The sequence below is a fragment of the Pipra filicauda genome, unplaced genomic scaffold (assembly GCF_003945595.2).
Source record: "Pipra filicauda isolate LSUMZ 115617 unplaced genomic scaffold, ASM394559v2 scaffold1156_size25262_pilon, whole genome shotgun sequence".
NCBI lineage: Eukaryota > Metazoa > Chordata > Aves > Passeriformes > Pipridae > Pipra > Pipra filicauda.
This window is the reverse complement of record NW_024103603.1, coordinates 6,575-25,260: the sequence shown is the minus strand read 5'-3', so window position 1 is coordinate 25,260 and position 18,686 is coordinate 6,575. Positions and strand designations below refer to the sequence as shown.

Below are 18,686 nucleotides of genomic sequence, written 5' to 3'. Positions count from 1 at the left end.
AACCACCAAAATAAAAAGGGGTTTGAGGGTTTTTTTTATGTTCCTGTCGGGAAAGGGGGGGGGGGACCTGCAGTGACCTCCCCCTAATTCCCACCTGGAGCGTTTATCCAGAGCCAGGAGGAGCAGGGGAGGCTTCCTGACCCTTCCAGGCTTTATTTGATATCCATATTTTGGGGATTTTTTCCCCAGAATTCCCTGCGAATGGGGGGGGGAGTTTTATTCCTCTTTTATTCCTGGGGGGGGGGGGTTTGTTATGGATGAACCCGGGAATTCCTGGGAATTCCCACTGCTCCCAGGGCTCATCCTTAACACCACAGAGGGGCTTTGTCATTCCTGAAGTGGGGCTTTGTCATTCCTAATGGCTCTCCTGGAGCGGATCCATGGATGGAGGGACACGGAGGGAGGGATTTCTCCTTCTCCATCCATAACTCCTCTAATTCCAAAGGATCTGCTCCTCTCTCAAATCCCACCCCCGGAGGAGCCTCTGCCTCAATTCCCAGGGAAACAAACCTCCCATCCCTGTCATCCGGATAATTTACTATCCCTGGGATGTGTCATGGTTTATTCCCGGGATATGTTCTAATTTATTCCTGGGATATGTTCTAATTTATTCCTGGGATATATTCTAATTTATTCCTGGGATATATTCTAATTTATTCCCGGGATATGTTCGAATTTATTCCCCAGGAATATTCACCCTCCTCTCTCTCCCTGGCTTTTGTCCTTCCTCCCATTCCCTCCTTCTTCTTTCTCCCTTTCCTTCCTTCTTTTTCCCTTTCCTTCCCTTCCCAAACCTTCCCTTCCCTTCCCTTCCCTTCCCAAACCTTCCCTTCCCTTCCCAAACCTTCCCTTCCCAAACCTTCCCTTCCCTTCCCAAACCTTCCCTTCCCAAACCTTCCCTTCCATTCCCAAACCTTCCTTTCCCTCCTCTCCTTCCTCCTCCCACTTTTCCTTCCCACCTTTTTCCCCTCCTTCTTCCCAAACTCCGGGTGCTGGGGATGGCCGGAATTCCAACCCCGAGGCCCCGGAGTGGGGATGGGACACAAAAAAGGCTGGAAAACCCCCATCCAGAAGCACCTGGAGGACACAGGAAACCCCCCCCCAGATTCCCCCCGTTCCCACCTTCCAACCACCCGGAGCCGGCGGGATCGGAGGCAGACGGTGGAATTTTATAGGAAAACAGGGAATAAACCAGGGAATAAAACCAGGGAATAAAAACAGGGAATAAACCAGGGAATAAAACCGGCTCCAGGAGGGAGCTGGGCTGGTGTTTCCCGGGTCAAACGTGGGATGGGCAGTCCTGGGCCGCATTCCCGGGAATGCCGGGGGGGGAGCAGCAGCCTGTGCCCGTCGCCACATCCTCGGGAGACACCAATAATTTATTGGAAATAAATACAGGGAATGGGGCCCCGAGCGGCCTCGGGGGGCGGGTCGAAACGGGGGGGAGGGGGAAAAGCGCGGGAAGAGGCGGATTTTTGGGAAGAGGCGGATTTTTGGGAAGGGCGAGGCTTCGCCGGGTCCAGGGGGGGGCTGGAGGTGGGAGGTGGGAGGCTCCCGACTCGTGGGGGGAAGGAGGGATTTCTTTGGGAGGCGGAACCTTCGCCTTTGGAGAGTTTTCAAACCCCAAAAGTGACGGTGAGACCCCCCCGGGGTTGGACAAACCCGGAGTGGGGGGGGGGCTCTGCCGGGACACCCAGGGACGGCGAATCCGCCTCGCCCACGCCAAAGGGGGGGGATTATCCCGAAGGAAGGGGGATTATCCCGACTCCCAGACCCAGCTGGGCTGGGATCCCGCAGGAACGCTTCCCAAACCTGGAACGCTTCCCAAACCTCATTCCTCGTGCCGGGAGCGCCCTGGGGCCCCGCCCGCCCTCGGCTGCTCCCGCGGCCGCTCCGGGAGGGTCCCGAGGCCGGAGCACGAGAGCCAAGCAGGGAAATCCGGAGCCGACCGTGCCAAGGGGAAGAGTCCAAGCTCGGCCCGGCCCTCGGGAATCAGGTCTCCACCACCCGGATCAGAGGCAGCGGTTTGGGGCCCGTCAGCCTCTTGCTGCGGGGGGAAAAGGGGGGTTTTCAGCCGGATGAAGAGGGAAAAAAACGTGGGAAAAGGGTCTTGGGGGGTGGGGGATCCCCCCCTTAGAAAGGGATTTCGGCTGCCCTGGGCTCTGCTGAGGGAGGGGTGAGGGAATGGAGACGTGGGAAAAAACGGGGTGTGCTTCCCAAGAGCAGCCCCAGATCCATTGGAGCATCCCTGCTTCCAGAAGAGCACCCCAAAATCCAGAAGAGCATCCCCAATTCATGGAGAGCATCCCTGCTTCCCAAGAGCATCCCCAGATCCAGAGGAGCATCCCTGCTTCCCAAGAGCATCCCCAATTCATGGAGAGCATCCCTGCTTCCCAAGAGCATCTCCAGATCCATTGGAGCATCCCTGCTTCCAGAAGAACACCCTCAAATCCAGAGAAGCCTCCCTGCTTCCCAAGAGCATTCCTTGATCCATTGGAGCCTCCCTGCTATCCAAGAGCATCCCTGCTTCCCAAGAGCATCCCCAGACCCAGAGGAGCCTCCCTGCTATCCAAGAGCATCTCTGCTTCCAGAAGAGCACCCCAAAATCCAGGAGAATATCCCCAATTCGTGGAGACCATCCCTGCTATCCAAGAGCATCCCCAAATCCAGAAGAGTATCCCCAACTCGTGGAGACCATCCCTGCTTCCCAAGAGCATCCCCAAATCCAGAGGAGCCTCCCTGTTTCCCAAGAGCATCCCCTGATCCATTAGAGCCTCCCTGCTTCCCAAGAGTGTTCCCAAATCCAGAGGAGCATCCCCAAATCCCAGCCAGGCCGTGGACCCGCGGGGCAGCCCCTTCCCGGCCGGAATTCCGTGTCCCCCCCGTACCTGCTCACGTATTCCGACTTGGAGCGGGCCCTGGCGCTGTGCCCGCCCCGGCTGACCTGCTTCTCGATCAGGTGCTCGATCCGGTCGTGCATCTCCAGGTTCTGCAGGACAAGGGGCAGGAATTGGGAGCAGGAGTTGGGAACAGGGAGGTTTTCCAGCCCCGGGGAGCAGGGAAGGGATTGTCCCTCCGTGCTGGGGACGGGTGGGGTCACATCTCTCATTCCAGGGGGGAATTTTGGGGGCACTTCACGACAACGCTGAGGGGCTGGAGCGTGTCCAGAGGGGCTGGAGCAGCAGGAGAAGGGGCTGGAGAGCTCCTGAGGGAGCTGGGGGGGCTCAGCCTGGAGAAAAGGAGGCTCAGGGGGGACCTTCTGGCTCTGGAATTCCCTGAGAGGAGGGGGGAGCCGGGGGGGGGTCGGGCTCTGCTCCCAGGGAACAAGGGACAGGAGGAGGGGAAACGGCCTCAGGCTGTGCCAGGGGAGGGTCAGGTTGGACAGCAGGAGGAATTTCCTCCTGGAAAGGATGTTCAGACATCAGAAGGAGCCCGGATCTGACCCCCCCAGAACCCTCTGGGACCCACCTCAGCCTCCAGGTAGGAGACCCTCTCCTTCAGCTCCTGGATCGTGGAATCCTTGGCCTGGATCACCGTCTTGGAATTCTGGAGCTGCGAGGGGGCAAGTTCAGAAGGGCTCTTGGGAACCCCCTTCCCGTGGACTGACGGGGCCGGAGGAGCGCCCAGGGAGCCTTTTCCTTTTTTTGGGAAGCGCCTCCCCGGCCCTTCCCCTGGTCCCTCCCCCCTCACCTGCTCGATCATCTGCCGCACTTTGCGCTGCTGGCTCTTCAACATGTCATCCAGGTGGTGGATCTTCTCCCTCAGCGTGGCCACCTCCTTCTCCAGCTGGGCCACCCTGGGACAGGGGACACGGGGAAAATCCTCGGGGAGCCGCCCCGGACGGGTGGGAACACCCACACCCCAAAAACTCTGCCTGTGGGAACACCCACACCCCAAAAACTCTGCCTGTGGGAACATCCACACCCCAAAAACTCTGCCTGTGGGAACACCCACCCCCCAAAAACTCTGCCTGTGGGAACACCCACCCCAAAAAAACCCACCACCAAAAAAGCACCACTCCCAAAAACCCCACCCCCAAAAACCACCCCTGGGAGGAAACACCCACCACAAAAACACCCCACCCCAAAAACTCCCACCCCAAAACTTCAGAAGCTGTGGGAAAACCCACCCCAAAAACACCCACCCCAAAAACACCCACCCCAAAACTGCAGCCTGTGGGAACACCCACCCCAAAAACACCCACCCCAAAACTCCAGCCCTGTGGGAACACCCACCCCAAAAACACCCACCCCAAAAACTCCAGCCCTGTGGGAACACCCACCCCCAAAACCTGCAGCCCTGTGGTCTCTCCTCTCCAACCTCGGGACTTTTTGGGGTTGAGCAGAAGGGGAGGGACACACAAACCCTACCCCAGGAGAGCCACAAAGCCGGGAACCCACAGGAAGAGCAGGAAGAGCCACCCCACAACCCCAGAGGGCTCCCAGGAAACAACCACCCCGGCCCCAACCAGCCCCTGGAGCAGCAGGGCCGGGCGGGATCGGAGCCTCCCGGGGCTCCCAAACCTCCGGGATCTCCGGGAGCCAGGCAGAACTCCAGGGTTTTTTTTTTTTTTGGGGGGGGGATGAATCACCTCTGGGGGTGCAGGGAAGGTGTTTGGCAAGGCCAGGCAGGGCCAGCACGCCCTGCCCTGCCCAGGAATGTGCCAGGGCACCGAGCTCTGTGTGTGTGTGAGTGACACCCCGACCCGCGGCGGCTCCGGCAGGATTCCCCAGCTGGCAGAATTCCCGGGAGAGAGGAGCTGGCAGCATCCCGGGGGGGGCCCCGGGGGGACTCACCGTTCCTGCTGGGCCACCTTGTCCCCCTCCAGGCTCCGCAGCCGCGCCAGCTCGGCCTCCCCGGCCCTCAGCTCGGCCACCAAACCCCGGCGCTCCTGGGGAGAGCCAGGGGGGGTTTATCCCGCAGGGAAAACACCGGGACACGCACGGGGGGGAGCACAAACGGCCACCCGGGCTCTGCTGGGGGGTTGCACCAGGGATGGACAGACAGAGGGATGGACAGACAGAGGGATGGACAGACAGAGGGATGTCCTGCTGCTTCCCCCCCCCCCCAAGGATACGGGATGAGTCCGGCCCCAGATCCATCACAGGGACGTGGGATATCCCCCTTTGGAGGGATCAGGGAAGGAGAGGATCACTGAGGTCGGGAAAGAGCTGCAAGATCACCCAGTCCCACCTCTGATCAATCCCACCTCTGATCAATCCCACCTCTGATCCCCAATCCCACCTCTGATCCCCCAATTCCACCTCTGATCCCCCAATCCCACCTCTGATCCCCCAATCCCACCTCTGATCCCCAAATCCCACCTCTGATCCCCAAATCCCACCTCTGATCAATCCCACCTCTGATCCCCAAATCCCACCTCTGATCCCCAGTCCCAAACTCTGACCATCGAGCCCAAGCCTCTGGATCATCCCAGCTCCTGCCCCTGCCCAGACACCCCCAACATGCCCCCCTGTGCCCCAGGGCCTTTCCCAAACCCTTCCCGACCCTCTGGAATCTTGGTGCCATCACCATTTCCCTCTCCAGTGCCCGACCAGCCTCTGGGGGAAGAACCTTTCCCTAAAACCCATCCTAACCCCCCTAAAACCCATCCTAAACCCCCCCAGCCACAGCTGCAGCCCTTCCCTCAGGCTCTGCCCCAAGAGCAGAGCTCAGCTCACCCCACGTTGTCACATTTAGGACTTTAATCGTGTCATGAGCTCCAAAACCAACAGGATAATGCTGGAAGTTGTGGGAATGCCCCACGAGCAGAACCGTCTAGACGGCGCTGCCGCTTCCAGGAGACCTGGAAGAGCCTGCACGGACCAACCAGCTCTTCTGGACCTGGGAAAGGCCCCTTCCCTTCCCACCAGTGGGATCCCAGCAGCTGGATATCGGGTTAGACCTGGTTGGGAAGTCGAGCCCTGCGGGGAGGGTCTGGTTCCCTGGGCTGGTTCCTGGGCTGGTTCCCTGGGTTGGTTCCCGGGTCTGATGCCCAGGTCTGGTTCCTGGGACTGATTCCTGGGTCTGGTTCCCGGGGCTGGTTCCTGGATCTGGTTCCCTGGGCTGGTTCCCTGGGCTGGTTCCCTGGGCTGGTTCCCTGGGCTGGTTCCCTGGGGCTGGTTCCCTGGGTCTGGTTCCCTGGGTCTGATTCCCAGGTCTGATCCCTGGGTCTGATTCCCTGGGTCTGGTTCCCTGGGCTGGTTCCTGGGTCTGGTTCCCTGGGTCTGGTTCCCTGGGCTGGTTCCCTGGGATAGTTCCCTGGGTCTGGTTCCTGGGTCTGGTTCCTGGGTCTGATTCCCTGGGTCTGGTTCCCTGGGTCTGGTTCCCTGGGCTGGTTCCCAGGTCTGGTTCCCTGGGTCTGGTTCCCTGGGTCTGGTTCCCTGGGTCTGGTTCCTGGATCTGATTCCCTGGGATGGTTCCCAGGCCTGGCTCCGCTAATCCCGACCCCCCTGAAGGCTCCTGGTACCTTTTCCATCCCGGCCAGGAGCCTCTGGAGCTCGTCCACCTGCACCTCCTTCTGCTCCACGTCCCTCTCCGCTCTCCGGAGGGCAGAGCTCGCCCGCTCCGCTTCCTCCTGGTACTGGGCCACCTTCCTCTGGAAAAAGGGGGATGGGAAAGGCTTTACTTGGAATAGCAGAGCCCTTGGGTGACGTTCCCAGGCCTCGTGGGTGCTCCCGGGGGTTCTGCTGAAGGCACCAACACCCCGACGGTGCCTCGGAGATGAGGAGCCCTTCGGAAGGTTCTCAGGCTTCAAAGCACTTCAAAGGGCAGGGAGAAGCTCCAGGAGCTCCAGGGGGTTCTCAGGCTCCTCTGGGACCACCTGCCCACGGGGCCACCAGCCCCAGGTTGGGATGTGGCCACTTCCTTCAGCCCCGGGACTTGAGAGAGCTCCGGGGGCTCAGAGGGGACAGGGATGGGGTCACCAGCCCCAGGGTGACCTTGGCCACCATCGGGAGCTCAGAGGGGACAGGGATGGGGTCACCAGCCCCAGGGTGACCTTGGCCACCATCGGGAGCTCAGAGGGGACAGGGATGGGGTCACCAGCCCCAGGGGTGACCTTGGCCACCATCGAGAGCTCAGAGGGGACAAGGATGGGGTCACCAGCCCCAGGGTGACCTTGGCCACCATCAGGAGCTCAGAGGGGACAAGGGTGGGTCACCAGCCCCAGGGGTGACCTTGGCCACCATCAGGAGCTCAGAGGGGACAGGGATGGGCCACTTGTCCAAGGAAATGACCTCAGCCACTGTCCACATCAACAGGAACAGCTCAGAGGGGACAGGGACAGGTCACCAGCCCCAGGGGTGACCTCACACCCCCACCAACGTCTCAGCAGCTCAGAGGGGACCAAGGTGCCCCCGTGGGTCCCCCCCACAGCTGCAGAGCAGCCCCAACACGTGGCAGGATCAAAGGACCCCTGGAACACCCCCCCCGGGGTGGAGATGTCACCCCAGGGGTGACCAAAGCCCCTGAAATGCCACCAAACCCACCCCACTTCCTACGGGGAAGGACGGACGTCCCTGGGGCACCCCCTGTCACCCCTCAAACCCACTTCCTGGGGATCCATCCCCCCCCCCGGGCTGCCCAGGACCAGTCTGGCCTGTGGGACGGGACTGGGAGCGGGGGTGTCACCGCTGTCACCGGCCCTGGGGTGACACAGCCCGGCCCTGCCCATCCGGGCCCCAAAAAACACCCCGAAGGGGACAATTAACCCCCTTAATTGGGGAGGAGGAAGGGAGGGGAGCAGCAGCAGCAGCAGGAGGAGGAGGTGGACACCTCCAGCAGCCCCAACGTGTCCCTCAGGGCTCCCGGGAAGCTTCGGAAAACCACCAAAATCAGATTAAATTCCCCGTTTTTCGGTCACCTCGAAGGCTTTCCTCTCCAACTGATGGCGCTTCTCGGCCTCCTGCAGCCTCCTGAGGAGCCTCCTGGCCGTCTCCTGGAGCGTCTCCACGTCCTGGCTGGAGCAGTTCTCCTCCTCCTGGGCGGGGATGAGTCGGGAGGCACAAAAGGGTCCCCCACCCCGGCGTGGGTGACACCCCGGTGACACCCCGGTGACACCCCTGCCCCGCTCCCCTCCTCGCCTCCCACGCTCCAGCTCCAGCTCCCAGCCCTCCTCGGGATCCCCGGGGCATTCCCAGCCCTTGTTTGTGGAGGAGGAGGAGGCCACTTGGGCAACCTGAAACCCGAGAGCGGGCCCAGCCCCAAAAAAATCCCGGTCCCAAAAAAATCCCGGCCCCAAAAAAATCCCGGCCCCAAAAAAATCCCGGCCCCCAAAAATCCCGGGCCCCAAAAAATCCCGGCCCCCAAAAAATCCCAGCCCCAAAAATCCCGGCCCCAAAAATCCCAAGCCCCAAAAAAATCTCAGCCCAAAAAATCCCAGCCAAAAAAATCCCGGCCCCAAAAAAATCCCGGCCCCAAAAAAATCCCGGCCCCAAAAAAACCCCGGCCCCAAAAAAATCTCGGCCCCAAAATATCCCAGCCCAAAAACATCCAGCCCAAAAACATCCAGCCCAAAAACATCCAGCCCAAAAAAATCCCGGTCCCAAAAATCCCAGTCTCAAAAATCCCAGCCCCAAAAATCCCAGCCCCAAAAATCCCAGCCCCAAAAATCCCAGCCCCAAGACTCTGGCTTGGACTGGCTGATCCCAAAAGGTCTTTTTCCAAGCCCAAGGATCCCGTGGCTCTGTGGTCTCCCCCTGGAAGGGCCGGAGGGATGTCCAGGGAGGTTCCTGTTACCCCCTGGGGCTCAAAAACTCCGGGATGCTTTTTAAGGAGCGGTCAAACCCCCAAAAAGTGCATTTTTATCCATGGAATTGAGCCTCTCTCCATTTCTAACCTGACCCTGTTTGCTGGGGGATCAGGCTCAGCTGCAAAGCCAGGATGAAAACCTCAAATTAAACTGACTTCTCCTAAAATCATGGAATATTTGGCGGGAAGGGGCTTTTCCCAGGCCACTGCTCCCGTCACGGGGTCGCCCCAAGCCCCGTCTCCCCCCCCCGACCTTGAACATTCCCCAAATTCCCCCCTTTTCCCCTCCTACCTGCTCCTCCCAGGAGTCCCCCCGGAGCCTCTCGGGGCACTTCCAGCTCCCGTTGTGCTGCTCCAGCCCCACCTGCACAATTCCAAGGACACGGAGACGTCGGGATCCCGGCGGTGACTCCAACCCGGGGGGTTCCTGCAGCCAAACCTTCACCTGCCCGGCCCAGAGCCCCTCTCTGCCTGACTCCTCGTGGAACTCTGGCCTCCAAACCGCGGCTTTAATCCACCCCAACCCCCTCCTGGAGCGTTTTCCAGCCCGGGAAGGGGATTCCCCGTTACCTGTGGGTGCTCCTGAGCTCCTTGTCTGCTCTCAAGTTTACTACTAAAGTCCTCCCGCAGCTTCTTCAGAGCACTTCCAGCCTGGCAAAGGCAACGGGAGTTCAGCTGGCTCGGCACGGAAAGGGTCCCTCAGCCCCCCAAAAAATCCTCCTCCACCACGGCCGAGTCTTGGGGGCGGCTGCAACTCATCCAGTTGGGCTACAACTCATCCAGCTGGGCTACAACTCATCCAGTTGGGCTACAACTGCTCCAGCTGGGCTACAACTCATCCAGTTGGGCTACAACTGCTCCAGTTGGGCTACAACTGCTCCAGCTGGGCTACAACTGCTCCAGCTGGGCTACAACTGCTCCAGCTGGGCTACAACTGCTCCAGCTGGGCTACAACTCATCCAGCTGGGCTACAACTCATCCAGCTGGGCTACAACTGCTCCAGTCGGGCTGGAGGGGAGGCAGCGGGTCCCAAATTAATCAAAATACAGCAGGACGGAGCGAGGGGAAGCAGGAGGGATCAAGGGGAAGCAGGAGGAATAAAAGGGAAGCAGGAGGGATCAAGGGGAAGCAGGAGGGATCAAAAGGAAGCAGGAGGGATCAAGGGGAAGCAGGAGGAATAAAAGGGAAGCAGGAGGGATCAAGGGGAAGCAGGAGGGATCAAGGGGAAGCAGGAGGGATCAAGGGGAAACAGGAGGAATCAGGAGGAATAAAGGGGAAGTAGGAGGAATAAAGGGGAAGTAGGAGGAATCGAGGAGGAATCGAGGGAAAATGAGGGGGAGGTGGATCAAGGAGAGACCAGGAGATAAATCAACAGGAATCCAAAGGAATCCCGGGCCAGGGGGGGATTCCCAGCCCTTTCCACCAACTCCTCTCCCAGAAAAACCTTCTCCGAGCATTCCCAGGGCTCGGCTCAGCCCCTCCCCTTGGGATAAAGGAGTTTTCCAGAGCTCTTGGAGCTCTTGGATCAACAACCAGCTGGACAGAGACATTCCCAGGGTTTTTCCCCCACCTGGATGCCAACAAAAACCGGTGCCACCACCTTGGCTTTTAACTGGTTGGGCTCTTCCTCTCCTGTTTTCCACAGGCAAAAATCGACTCTTCCAGCTGTTCCAAGCTGGGAAAATCCCAAAATCCCGCTCGACTCGTCCTAAACCGGCCCTTTTCAACCCAATTCCTGCTTCTCCAGCCCTTTTCAACCCAATTCCTGCTTCTCCAGCCCTTTTAAAGCCAATTCCTGCGCCGGAAAACCCGGGATTGGAGGAGCTGAAGCCCCGAAAGCCCCGGGAATGGGAAGGCTCAGGGATAAAAAGCAGGTGAGATAAAGGTTGGGTGGCAACACCCCGGAGCAGCCCCGGGCAGGAACAGACTGTTTTCCCTTGGATTAGGGGAAAAAATAAATCCAGTTTTTTGGCAGAGGAGTCGGAAGGATGACTAAAAAATCCGGAGACGCCCTCCCGGATCAACCCCCGGGGCTCAGAAAGGCTCTGACAGGAGTTTAAATTGAATTTAAATTGATTTATTTCTCCTTTTCCCCCTTTTTTTTTTAAGGCCAAACTGCCCAGCCCGGGACATTCTCCTCCTCCTAAATTTAAACTGATTTATTTCCCCTTTTCCCCCCTTTTTTTTTAAGGCCAAACTGCCCATCTCGGGACACTCTCCTCCTCCTAAATTTAAACTGATTTATTTCCCCTTTTCCCCCCTTTTTTTTTAAGGCCAAACTGCCCAGCCCAGGACATTCTCCTCCTCCTAAATTTTAACTGATTTATTTCCCCTTTTTCCCACGTGTTTAAGACCAAACTGGGACATTCTCCTCCTCCCTAAATTTAAATTGATTTATTTCCCCTTTTTCCCACACATTTAAGGCCAAACTGCCCATCCCAGGACCTGCTCCCATATTCCAATTTAAACTGATTTATTTCCCACGTTTTTAAGGCTGATCCCATCCCAGGACACGCTCCCACTTTCCCCCCTCTTCCCAAAACCATTCCCAGCAGGAACCCAGGAAAGGGTTAAAATTCCCGGGGCCTCCTCCTCCTCCTCCAGTTCCCTTTGGGACATTCCAAGGAAACATTCCAAGGAAACTGCCCTTTAACCCTTGGGTGGGGCCGGGATCGCCCTGGGGGGGAAAAGGCACCGCAATTCCCGAACAATTCCTGAACAATTCCCGGCCAATTCCGCCCGGAGCCGAGCAATTAGTCAGGCAGGGACTAATTGATGGCCTTGATTAGAGCGGGGCAGAGGCAACAAACTGTTCCCAAGGGATGATCCCAAGGGAATGGGATGTTCCCAAGGGAATTGGGGCATCCCGGACACCCTGGAATGGGAATTACCTCGGGATGTTCCCAAGGGAATTGGGGCATCTTGGACACCCTGGGATGGGAATTACTTCAGGAATTGGGGCATCTTGGACCCCCTGGGATGGGAATTACCTCGGGATGTTCCCAAGGGAATTGGGGCATCCTGGACACCCTGGAATGGGAATTACCTTGGGATGATCCCAAGGGAATCAGGGAATCTTGGACCCCCTCAGGTGGGAATTATCTCGGGAATCAGGGCATCCTGGACATCCTGGAATGGGAATTACCTCCTGGATGCTCCCAAGGGAACTGGGGCATCTTGGGCCCCCTGGGATAGGAATTACCTTTGGAACTGGGGCATCTTAGACCCCCTGGGCTGGGAATTACCTTGGGATGATCCCAAGGGAATCAGGGCATCCCAGACACCCTCAGGTGGGAATTAGCTTGGGATGTTCCCAAGGGAATTGGGGCATCCTGGATCCTCTCAGGTGGGAATTACCTTGGAATGCTCCCAAGGGAACAGGGGCATCTTGGACCCCCTGGGATGGGAATTACCTCAGGAATTGGGGCATCCTGGAACCCCCTGGGATGGGAATTACCTCGGGATGCTCCCAAGGGAACAGGGGCATCCCGGACACCCTTAGATAGGAATTACCTTTGGAATTGGGGCATTTTAGACCCTCTGGGATGGGAATTACCTTGGGATGATCCCAAGGGAACCGGGGCATCCTGGACACCCTCAGGTGGGAATTACCTTGGGAGCTGCTCCCAAGGGAACTGGGGGATGGGAATTACCTCGGGATGTTCCCAAGGGAATTGGGGCATCTTGGACCTCCTGGGATGGGAATTACCTTGGGATGCTCCCAAGGGAACAGGAGCATCCCAGACACCCTTTGAATGGGAATTCCCCCCCCTGGGCTGGGAATTCCCCCCCCGGGCCGGGAATTACCTCCTGGATGTACCGGCCTTCGCTCTTGAGCTGGGTCACCTTCTCCTCGTGGTTTGTGCTGCCCTCGCCTCGGGCCTTGAGATAAACCTGCCCAGAGAGGCCCAGACTGAGATAAAAACCCACCCAGAGAGGCCCAGACCATCCCAAATCCATCCTGGGAACGGCACAAGGATCCCACCCCATCCCAAAGCACCTTCCCCCTGCGTTTTCCCTCCGGATCTAAACGTCCCCCGGGTTCTCGGAGCTGCTCCCCCTCCTGTGTGACCCCCAAACTTCATTTCAAGCTTAAAGTTAAGTTTGATTTTAAGCTCCCTCAAAGTCTTTTTCCAGGTTGTCCATCACGTGGGGTTTAGTTCGAATTTTAGTTTTAATTTTAATTTTAATTCAATTCCCCAAATCCACTCTCCATCCCCCCAAATCCACTCTCCATCCCCCAAATCCACACTCCATCCCCCAAATCCACTCTCCATCCTCCCAAATCCACTCTCCATCCTCCCAAATCCACTCTCCATCCTCCCAAATCCACTCTCCATCCCCCAAATTCCCACTCCATCCCCCCAAATCCACTCTCCATCCCCCCAAATCCACTCTCCATCCCCCAAATTCCCACTCCATCCCCCAAACCCACCCTCCATCCCCCCAACCCCACTCGCCATCCCCCAAACCCACCCTCCAGCCCCCCCCCAAACCCACTCTCCAGCCCCCGAACCCAACTCTCCATCCCCCCCAACCCAACTCTCCAGCCCCCAACCCACTCTCCATCCCCCAAACCCACTCTCCCAGCCCCCCAAACCCACTCTCCATCACCAAACCCCACCCTCCATCCCCCCACCCCACTCTCCATCCCCCCAAAACCCACCCTCCATCCCCCCAACCCCAACTCTCCATCCCCCCAACCCTCTCTCCATCCCCCCAAATCCACTCTCCATCCCCCCAAACCCACCCTCCATCCCCCCAAACCCACCCTCCATCCCCCCAAATCCACTCTCCACCCCCCCACCCTCTTCCACCCCAACTCCTCTCCTTCCCACCCGACCCCGGGGCCCGTTTTTCCCGGATAAAACCCCCCCTTTCCCAGCCCCCTCGGGATCCACCCCTGCACCTTGATGATCTCCTCGTCCCCCTCGTTGCACTTGACGCACTCCGAGGCCAGGGAGTGCCCGTTGCTGGACCTGTTGGCCACCATGGCGAAGGCTTTGCCCACCGGCTGCAGGGGGGGGGGGGGGGGAATTTCCCGATGAGTAAATTCCCCCAAAACCCCGGGAATTCCTCCCCGGAGCCGGACTTTCACCCACCTTCTGCTTGGCCTGCTGGCGCCGCTCGCCCGGCAGCTCGTGGGGCAGCGTCAGCCGCAGCACCTTCACGCTCTCCTGCGGCACAAACCGGGCTTTAGTCCCACCTCGGCCTCCCCGCAGCTCTTTTGCCCGGTTTTAAATTTGAGGTTCAGTTTTAAAGGGTAAAGTTGGGAGTTTTTGGGGCTCCCTGCAAGGCTTGGCCCCGGGTCGGCGTCGCCGCGGGCGGACGGGCGGACGGACGGGCGAGGAGCAACTCCCTCGGCTGGGATTGAGGGAGTGGGTCCTGCTGGGATTGAGGGAGTGGGTCCTGCTGGGATTAAAGGGGTGGGTCCTGCTGGGATTGAACAAGCAAATCCTGCTGGGATCAGAGTGAATCCTGCTGGGATCAGAGTGAATATTGCTGGGATTTAAGGAGTGGATCCTGCTGGAATTAGACAAGCAAATCCTGCTGGGATCAGAGTGAATAGTGCTGGGATCAGAGTGAATCCTGCTGGGATCAGAGTGAATATTGCTGGGATTTAAGGAGTGGATCCCACTGGGATCAGAGTGAATATTGCTGGGATTTAAGGAGTGGATCCTGCTGGGATCAGAGTGAATAGTGCTGGGATTAAAGGAGTGGATCCTGCTGGAATTAAACAAGCAAACCCTGCTGGGATCAGAGTGAATCCTGCTGGGATTAAAGGAGTGGATCCTGCTGGGATCAGAGTGAATATTGCTGGGATTTAAGGAGTGGATCCTGCTGGAATTAGACAAGCAAATCCTGCTGGGATTGAACAAGCAAATCCTGCTGGGATCAGAGTGAATAGTGCTGGGATTAAAGGAGTGGATTCTGCTGGGATTGGAGTGGATATTGCTGGGATTTAAGGAGTGGATCCTGCTGGAATTAGACAAGCAAATCCTGCTGGGATTGAACAAGCAAATCCTGCTGGGATCAGAGTGAATAGTGCTGGGATTAAAGGAGTGGATTCTGCTGGGATTGGAGTGGATATTGCTGGGATTTAAGGAGTGGATCCTGCTGGAATTAGACAAGCAAATCCTGCTGGGATTGAACAAGCAAATCCTGCTGGGATTGAACAAGCAAATCCTGCTGGGATCAGAGTGAATAGTGCCGGGATTTAAGGAGTGGATCCCACTGGGATTAAAGGAGTGACCCAGGACAAGGCCACGGATCCAACCCCTCGGGACTGGAGGATCCACTGAGCTGCTCCAAGGCCGGGATCAGGGCAGGGTTTGGAGCGACCTCCTCCCGTGGAAGGTGTCCCTGGCAGGGGGGGTGGGACTGGGTGGGTTTTAAGGCCCTTCCAACCCCTCCCATTCCATGATCCCACAATCCCAGGAGGTGTGCCACGATCCCCAGAGGTGCTCCACACCCAGGGGGTTTCGGGACCCCCCGGAGACGCTTCTGGCACCCAAAACACTCCGGGGGGGGGGGGGGTCACCCAAAAAACCTCGACGTCCTTCTCCCAGACGGATCCTTGGGAAGGATCCCAGATCCCGGAGCTGCTCTGTGTCCCGTGGGCTCTCCGGAGGCAGCTCCATGGATGGATCCCTCCCCTGGGATCCCTCCCCTGGGATCCCTCCCCTGGGATCCCGCCCGGGCCACGCCCTGGGCCACGTCACCCTCCCGCTTCCAAAGGCTCTCTCCAAGTCCCAACAAGCCGAGTTTGTTTCCCAAATACTCCGGGTGAACTCCCACAAATCCTCGGGAATCCGCTCCCGTGGATCTCACGCCCACCCCGGGGCCAGACCCCTCCAATCCCTCTGTTTAATCCCGGGAAAGCTTCGCTCGGGATCCGCTCCCGCCCGCCGGTTTAACCGGATGCTCCCGGGGAGATTCTTCCTCCAGGGAATGTTTTCCTTGGCAAAGTTTGGAAAATTCGGCCAGGAAGCCTCGGGAGCAGCCGGATTCAGCAGGCTCTGGGGGTTTGGGGGGGTATTTTGGGATCTGGGGGGGTTTTAGGGAAGGCAAAGGGCTCACGGCGGCGCCGGAATCCAACGGGATCCAGGGAAGGGCCTCCCCCAAACATCCTCACTCCCAGCTTTGTTTACAAGCACCGGGATCCTGCATTCCTGTTCATTCCCCATCCCATCGAGCTGCCAAGGAATCCTCTCTCCCAGGGGAAGATCCACCCCGGTGAGGAACAAGCACAATTTCCATCCCTGCAGCCAAAACTTCCGCACATGGACACTTCCCATCCCAAAAAAAAACCACCATCACCACCAAACCTGCTCCTGGATAAAACCCACCATGGAGCCCAGAGCTAAACCAGCGCTAAACCAGCGCTAAACCAGCACTAAACCAGCGCTAAACCAGCGCTAAACCAGCACTAAACCAGCACTAAACCAGCACTAAACCAGCACTAAACCAGCGCTAAACCAGCGCTAAACCAGCGCTAAACCAGCGCTAAACCAGCACTAAACCAGCACTAAACCAGCACTAAACCAGCACTAAACCAGCACTAAACCAGCACTAAACCAGCACTAAACCAGCACTAAACCAGCACTAAACCAGCACTAAACCAGCACTGGCACTTCCAAATCCCAGCTCAACGGAGCAGGAAACCAGCCCATGCAAATCCCAGCTCCGTCAGGGAGGGTGGGACACGAGTTTCCCTGTTTTGAGGGACACTCTCTGGACCACCAGGGATGAAATCCGGCTTTTTTGGGGGGCAGGGAATGTTTTTTTTAGGGAAGCTGAGGCAGGTGCAGGAGGCCAGGATGGAGCCGACCCCTTCCTGCCTCGGCTCCGGTGAGGAAGGATGGAGGAGAGGAGCAGAAATGTCTAATTTGGGGATTTTTTGGGGCTTTCCCAAAGTTTTAGTGGCTCCTCACCGGGGTGGTTTTAGGAGAAGCGGCTCCTCCAGGGCCAAGCTGGAGCTCCGAGGTCCCAAATCCCGCCGGGATCGGATCCACAGGGACTCCCTGCCCTGCTCCTGTCCCTGAAATCCAACACCCACCTCCCGCTTCCAGCCCTGGAGCTGAGGGGAGGCGGATTTGGGGCCTCCTCCATTATTTTCCAGGGCAGCAGGAGGCTTTTCCAAGACAATGGAGAGCCCCGCGCTCGGCTCCAGCTCGGAAAAAAACCCGCCTGGGACAGAAAATCCTTCTTTAACCCCCCCAGCTGTGCATCCCGGGAGTTATTCCAGCCCGGCCGGGTGTGTTTACGGCTTTTCCTTGGGAATGAACCGGGATGGGAAGAGTTTGGCCGGGTCTGGGCTGCGGGGAAGCTCCGGCAGTTGGAGGTTTTTGGGCAGGAAGCTCATTTGAGGGGACATTCCCAAAATCCCCGGTGGCCCCGTGGGTCCAAACACCCCCGAGAGCCGAATCCCTGCGGAAACGAGGACAACCGGGAGGGGGATTTCAGGAATTCCGAAGCCAATTTTAAAACATTTCGGCCTGTTTTGCACCGTCCAACCCGTTTCGGAGGGAGGAGGCTCCGGGGAAGGGGGAACCACACGAACCCCAACCACATCCGAGGGCCCCGCGGCCGCCGATCCCGATGTTTTGCAACCCTCGGGAAGGTCCGTCCGTCTGTCTGTCCCGCCCGGGAACAGGCCAGACCTGAGCCGAGGGAGGAGGGGGGGTATCAGCGAGGATCAGCAGCCGGAATTTTGGGGATCGCCGGCGCTGGAGCCGCTTATCTGCCCCAACCCCATTAACCGACGAGCCCAACGCCGCGATCGCTCCTTATAAGGCTGGAAAAGCCGCCGGGAATGAGGAGACTCTCCTTGAGGAGACTCAGAGCTGAGTCACCCCGCAGCCGGCACAGGGGAAGAAAAGGCGGCCCGACTCTTTTTTTTTTTGGGGGGATCCCTCCGGCCCCCCCAAAAAGCCTCGAGCCGAGCCGGGCCGGGCTCTCCCGGGCAGCGCCGCCGGCTTCGCCCCATTCCCGGGAATCCGGGGCGCCAGGACGGCGCGGGGCCGGTTTTTGGGGCGCCGCCAGCCCCACCCAGGGCCCGTCCCGGCCGCGGACGGCGCCGGGGAAAACCCGAGGAGACGAGGAAGAGAAAAAAAATCGGGACGATTCGCTCAAATTCCGGGGGGGGGGGGGGAAGGAGCCGCTGCCCGGTTGTTCCCATCGCCCCCCAACCCCTCCTTCCTTCCCGGGAGCCGCTCGAGGGGCGCGTTACCCCCCCTCCAAAGCCACGTTTTTGGGGGCGGCCCGATGGCTCCGCGGCACCATGTGCCGGCCGGCATTCCCGGGATCCCTCGGGAAGCGCCTTCCCGGGATCTGCGGGGGACGGTGGGAGCCCAGCGCCAACGCCGGGGGGTCCCTCGGGGGATGGTGGGCGCGACCCCGATCCCCCCCCGGGGGAAGGTGCGGCCACAGAGCCCCCCGGGGAGCACCCAGAGCCCCCCCCGAGCCCCCCGGGGACCCCCCGAAGCTCCGCGGGGCGAGGGGAGAGGGTCGGGCAGCGCTCGCCGGGGCCGGGGGGGCCCGTCCCCCTCCCCACCGCGGGGTCCCGGGGGGGGTCTCGGGACACGAGGGGTCGCGGGGAGGGGTCCGGGGGGGTCCTCACCGGGCTCTCGCCGTGGGGCCGCACGTCCAGCACCGCGCACCAGCCCTTCAGCCCGTTCATGGCCCCGCCGAGACTGCCCGGGCGCGACCCACCGCCCGCCCGCCTATACCGGACACGCCCGCCCGCAGGGGACACGCCCACCCGCGGGGCCACGCCCAGGGCCACGCCCAGCACAGGTACCCGCCTGGGAGGTGGCCACGCCCCAGGGTTGGGTCACGCCCACCCGGGGTGGCCACGCCCATCGCCTCCCCAGGTGACCAAGGCGGGTCCGGGCGCGCCAAAGCCGCGCGGAGACGGTGCCAAAACCGGGCTA

The 18,686-nt window shown here is 59.4% G+C and overlaps 1 protein-coding gene across 1 annotated transcript; it reads right to left on the bottom strand.

Annotated features, from left to right (window-relative positions):
* Positions 1-913: 913 nt before the first annotated feature.
* On the bottom strand, positions 914-18,450 carry TUFT1 (tuftelin 1). The gene is made up of 13 exons (XM_027725515.2): positions 18,374-18,450; positions 13,854-13,928; positions 13,661-13,765; positions 12,559-12,645; positions 9,322-9,402; positions 9,044-9,115; positions 7,865-7,981; positions 6,470-6,598; positions 4,797-4,891; positions 3,691-3,796; positions 3,469-3,552; positions 2,889-2,989; positions 914-2,047 (listed from the first exon to the last, which is right to left on the bottom strand). The coding sequence occupies exons 1-13, from the start codon at positions 18,431-18,433 to the stop codon at positions 1,993-1,995; spliced, it is 1,167 nt and encodes a 388-aa protein (XP_027581316.2). The 5' UTR covers positions 18,434-18,450; the 3' UTR covers positions 914-1,992.
* Positions 18,451-18,686: the final 236 nt, after the last annotated feature.